Here is a 6,088-nt window from a genome sequence, read left to right as displayed (position 1 = left end):
GCCTCTGCCTTCGGCTCGGGTCATGATCCCAGGGTCCTGGGATAGAGCCCCGCATTGGGCTCTCTGCTCAGCAGGGAGCCTGCTTCCCCCTCTCTCCCTGCCTGCCTCTCTGCCTACTTGTGATCTCTCTCTCTCTGTCAAATAAATAAAAAATATCTTTAAAAAAAAGAAATAGAAATAGAACATTAGTGTATAGTAAGTACAATAAGAGAGAAAAACAGGAAACACCTACCCTAGACTTGAAGGAAGGATTTCCAGAGAAGGAAGCACCTGAATCTTGAAGAACCAGTAGGATAGAGTCAAGTGAAAAACAACAGTAGCAGGGAAAGCAGAGATATGAAAACAAGAAACATTTGGGGGAACTGCAAGGCAATATGACCAAAACCTGGAACTTAAAAGGGGAAAATTGCAAAATTCGTTACCATTATTACTAATAGTGGCTACTATTTCTGACAGATGGCACACTCCAGAGCTAGAATGTTAACCTGGCTTCCTGGTGGCTACTCAGATGTGTTACTCGATTATATTTTGAAGATATCAGCAAACAAATGTTTGTGAAGCATTGTTCTAAAAGCTTTTCAGGGGCACCTAGGTGGCTTAGTCGGTTAAGCATCCAACTCTTGATTTCAGCTCAGGTCATGATCTCAGGATTGTAAGACTGAGCCCCACGTCAGGCTCTTGAGTCAGCCAAGAGTCTGCTTGTCCTTCTCCCTCTGCTTCTCTCCCACCCCAATAAATAAACAAATAGCCTTTCATCTATTAACTCATGTTGCTCTCCTTCCTCTCCCAGGAATAAAATACTGTTATTACCCTGTTTATGCATGAGGCCAAGGCACAGCAATATTAAGGAACTTGCACAAGATCACACAGCAAATAAATGCAGTCAAGATTTGAACCTAAGCTATTTAACTCAGAGCACACGTTTTTAAATGCTGCTTCTTCCTCTTATTGGACACTTACTATGGGCCAAATCAATGCTAAATTCTTGACAGATCTCATTTAGTCCACAAGTCCTACAAGGCTGATTTTATACATAAACTGAGGCTCAGATATTTTAGTCATATGTCAAAAAATACGATCTAGGGCGCCTGGGTGGCTCAGTGGGTTAAAGCCTCTGCCTTCGGCTCAGGTCATGATCCCAGGGTCCTGGGATCGAGCCCCGCATCGGGCTCTCTGCTCAGCGGGGAGCTTGCTTCCTCCTCTCTCTCTGCCTGCCTCTCTGCCTACTTGTGATCTCTGTCTGTCAAATAAATAAATAAAATCTTTTAAAAAAATACGATCTAATAAGTGTAATGGCAGGGATTTTCAAAGTGTGTTACTTTGGGGACACCTAAAATCCCAAGAACCCCAGGATGGGAGCTATTGATCTAGCACCTTGGCTTTATACAAGACAAATCAGAAAGTGCGTTTTAAGTTGAATTGTGTCCCCCCAAAAAGATAATGTTGAAATCCTAACCCCTGATTCCTAATGTGACCTTATTTTGAAATAGTTTTGCTGATGTAATCAAAGTATGATGGGGTAATTTGGGTGCCAGTCCAATAACTGGTGTCCTTAGAACAGGGAAATTTGGACACAGCACAGAGGGAAGATTATGTGAAGTCACAGACACACAGGAGAAGGCCACGTGTGAAGATGGAAACAGAGATTAAAGTGATCTCTCTGCAAGCCAAAGAATGCTGAGTATGGCTGTCCACCACCAGAAGCTAGAAACGACAAGGATTTTCCCTTCTATAGGCTTTAGAGAGAGCAGGGTCCTGCCAACGCCTTGATTTCAGACATCTAGCCACCAGAACTTTGAGCAAATGCCCTTCTGTTCTCTCTCTCTTTTTTTTAAGATTTTATTTATTTATTTGACAGACAGAGATTACAAGTAGGCAGAGAGACAGGCAGAGAGAGAGAGAGAGGGGGAAGCAGGCTCCCGCTGAGCAGAGAGCCTGATGCGGGACTCGATCCCAGGACCCTGAGATCAGGACCTGAGCTGAAGGCAGAGGCTTAACCCACTGAGCCACCCAGGTACCCCACCTTCTGTTCTCTTAATTCACCCAATTTGTGGTACTTTTTTACAGCATTCCTAGGAAACTAATGACGAATATACACATAACACGAAATGTGAATTTGTTGCATCCCATCTGTAAAGCAGCATCTAACTAGGACTTGATGAAAAGTGCTTTACAAAGAGAGATCCAAGTCTTTGGCATGGTTTAAGTTAACATATACTAGGTGGTTAATGCTTTTAAATTAAGTGTAATTCTACCACCCGGTTACTAAAATGTTTCTTGCTTACATCCAAGATGAAAATTTTGTTCAACACATTCCTTAATGTTCTCCTTCAATTCTGAGCATTCTCAAAAATCAGTTACCCTTTCTGCTGGTGAGTCACGACAGTTCCACAGAATATGATGTTGACAAATTCACTAACTGTAAAGAGAAACAAGACTTTTGGTTATAATTAATGTTCTCTCATTTCTGGATAAGAGGTTTTATTTTATTTATTTATTTTTTTTTAAGATTTACTCTTTTTTGGGCGGGGGGAGAGAGAGAGAGAGAAGCAGCAGGGAGGGGTAGAAGGAGAGGGAAAAAGAGTTTTAGGCAGACTCCACGCCGAGCGCAGAGCCCCATGTGGGGCTCGATGTCACAACCCTTTGATCATGACCTGAGCCAAAAACAAGAGTCCGACGCTTAACTGACTGTGCCACCCAAGCACCCCAAAAGGTTTTATTTTGAAAAGAATCATGCTCTAACAACTTAAATATCATCAAATAAAATCTCAATATGATGTAGTACATCACAGCACTAATAACATTTTGAAACTTGCTAAGAGAAACTACAGAAACACAAGGAAGGAGGGATGCTTTTTATAGCAAGGTATGAGTTAATTTACGAAGAACACATTTATAAGAAAACGCCAAAAAAAAAAAACCCACAAAAATCCCTCCTAATCACCAAAATACATGTCATTGTTTTTTACGGTACTCATGTGAAAACGTTTAAAGCTGTCAAGGTATGTCAGAAGTTTGCAGGAAATGAGCCCGTAGTAAGTCTCAAACAGGGTACATTCCTTCCCCCTGCTAATTTCCTCCCATGCCAGGGTCATTTCAGCATCTGTAGTTTCTGAGGATGTAAAAATGAACTTATAGCAACATCTGTTGTATCTGATGTGCTTTTTCCCAGAAAACCTTGAACTGTGGATGGGTATAAGGCCAATGGACTTGGCACAAATCCCTACAAACACATCAGCAGGAACCATTATGGGTACTTCGTTGAAAACCACATACATCATCCGAGCCACATCTTGGGACATAATAAAGGCTTCACCACTGCAGTAATCTGGGTAGTACTTTTCTGGGTACTTGCTAAAAGGGACAAATTCTTGACTATTGGGGTCTCTGTTGGGTATATCCTGATGGATAATTCTTCCCACATAGGTATCCTCAAGGTGTTCTTTCAGATTGAGAAGGTAGTCTACCAAGCTTGGAAGATTGACAAACATCTCTTCATCAACCTTGAGAATGAAAAGGGCATTAGGGCAAAAAGTCACAGCCCATTGCATCATTGTGATGATCTTCAGGGTTTGGTTCTTAGAAGTGTCCAAGAAGAGTCCTTCAATTATATCATTATTCTTATGGGACTCTTTGTCTATCTCTTGCTGGGTAGTTACCAAAACAGGCATTCCCAAAGCAAACAATGTGAGAATGTGGTGTCCTTGGACACTGGTCACATTACCCCAGGTTTTCCTGATGAGGTCCCGCCTTGTTCCATTTCCTGGGCTACTGAAGATAAGAGAGAGTAAAAATATATTCTTCCCTTTACACACCTCCGACTGGCTCAGGATATAATACTTGGAAAGGTTACTTCTTAGGGGTTCCACATTCAATTTTCTTGCCTTATCCTTTATTTCAAGAACTTTCATATCTACATAAGGCAAAGCACGCAGAAAGTATTCTTCCACAAAATCAGCCCCAAAAAGCAAGGCATGAAATAGGATAACATTAAATAGAATGAAACACCACTGGTGAGTCCGAAGTCTGCAGAATGTCACCTAAATAAGAAGAAAACACATGTTCATTCAAACTTCATCTCCATTCTTGTTTTTGCCCCCACTGAATGTTATAAGTACTCCTCACAGCACTTAGAAGTACACTATTTTAAGGATTTCTGACTTATTTTTGCTGTAAATCTCTCCCACTATATCATGGCTCCTTGGACAGGTGATATGCCTCTTTCTTCATCAGTGCTGCAGAGTTCAGTGTTTGGTATGAGGTAGAAACTGAATAAAATGTTAATTGGTTGTTTTCTTCCTCGTTTGGATGAAAGCCTACTTACTAAATGCAAGGCATTGTGTCGGTCACTGGAGAAGCAAAGAGGAATCAGACACAGACACATGGATATAAAGTAGCAAGTGGCATCATTGTGCTAAAAACCTATAGGAAAATATATGATGTTCTTTCAGGAAGTGAAACACTTGGATCAGTTTCTTCTCTAATTACAAAGGTCAAGGGCTAATTTTCCATGAAGTAGTTGCTTTTGTTGTCCAGTGAACAATGGCTACTATAAAACATTCATATCCTTCCAGTATGATTTTCCAATTTAATCCAATACTGAATTCTGACATTGTCTGTTTTGGCAATGTCCCCTAATCCATCCGACACATCTATCAATATGGACAAATTCCCGCTATCTGCATAGCACCCCTTTGGAGATCTAGGGTGGACCTATGCCAAGTTTACTCCACATCATTGAAGAAGATGGAAACTTTCCATCTGGAAGGGTAAATACAGTATTGTAACATAATAGAGCAAGGGAACATTAAAGGAATTAAATTTCTACTGGAGCTTCAATTGACAAAGCTTCTCATAATAAAAATAACCTCTTACTGAGCACTTTCAGTGTTCCAGGCACTGTGCTAAGCACTTTATATGCCTTAATTAGCCCTGGTAATGCTTTCAGATAGGTTATCTTCAAAATTAAGTTAAGCATCCAGGTTTCATAACTTGCTGAAGATCACTCAATGGGTAAGTACAAAGAGTAATGTCATCATTTGAATTCAAGTCTGCAAAATTCCAAAGCTCACTCTTAACCACTGAGAATCCTGACTCTCTTCCTTCTCCGTGTCCACTGAATTGGAAAGGAACAACAAAGCAAAACGAACCTCTGCAATTATCATCTGAATTCCTTTCCATTTGCTCAATTGCTAATGATTTAAACAGAGAAGAAACTTCAGTTTCCTCAAGCCTATTTTAGTAGACATCAAATGCTTCGAAGATTTAAGAAGCTTACCTGCATGTTGTCTGTAAGCAATTTCAGGGCTTTGGAAATTATTGAGTCCAGATGCCAAATGATGCCCAAATGTAGCTCAGCATCATTCCAGTCTAACAGCAATTGAAGTAAAGTACTTTGTGTCCAAGACTTTAAGGATAAAGTTTCTTCCTAATCAACTTGAGCTTTTGTCCCAGAATACCTGCTGGCTGCATAGGAAAGCAAGTGCAGATTATGTTACAGCTAGAGTGAATCCAGAACAAAAAACAGAGAACACAAACCTGTTCAAATTCTCCCAACCTTGTGTACCTCTTGTAACGGACCCCTTGCCTTTATGCTGAATTCCTGGTGAAGTAAGTGTGGGAGTTGAAAGAGCAGTTCACCTATATCACCCCTCCACACATCATCACACAAGGAGAAATGTCATACAGTCTGTTTTGGAGTGTTTTCAAGAAACCAAACGATTGGAATAGTTTCTGATCCCTAGTATATGCTCGTGCAAGACATAGACTAAAAACATCAAGGAATAGTTGTCATCCCTAATGGGTGCATACTTTTCTTCCAAAGAAACATCATATGGTGAGGTTTGTTTAATGTTTGTCATTTTCCTAGGGCATGAATGTGTAGGAATTATTCCAAACACTGTTCCTACCAGCAGGCTGAAGAAAAGAAACAACATTCAGCATATTTTCATGTTCTTGTCACATAAGCAGTTGTATTGAGCATTCTGTTTTTAGGCAGGGCTATATTTCATCTTTGTTTTTTCTCATGTTGATCTTCCTGCCTGCCACTCATGGCATTTTTAAAAATTGTTTGGCTAGGAAAATCTTA

The 6,088-nt window shown here is 40.4% G+C and overlaps 1 protein-coding gene across 1 annotated transcript; it reads right to left on the bottom strand.

Moving 5' to 3' along the window:
• Window positions 1-2,936: 2,936 nt before the first annotated feature.
• B3GALT9 (beta-1,3-galactosyltransferase 9) lies at window positions 2,937-4,034 on the bottom strand (the record flags this gene model as incomplete). The annotated part of the gene is made up of 1 exon (XM_080820339.1): window positions 2,937-4,034. Exon 1 carries the CDS (start codon window positions 3,909-3,911, stop codon window positions 2,937-2,939), a length of 975 nt encoding a protein of 324 aa, XP_080676465.1. The 5' UTR covers window positions 3,912-4,034.
• Window positions 4,035-6,088: the final 2,054 nt, after the last annotated feature.

The sequence above is a fragment of the Martes martes genome (assembly GCF_963455335.1).
Source record: "Martes martes genome assembly, chromosome: 12".
Lineage (NCBI taxonomy): Eukaryota > Metazoa > Chordata > Mammalia > Carnivora > Mustelidae > Martes > Martes martes.
The sequence above is the reverse complement of the archived record's forward strand: the minus strand, read 5'-3'. Positions and strand labels throughout refer to the sequence as shown.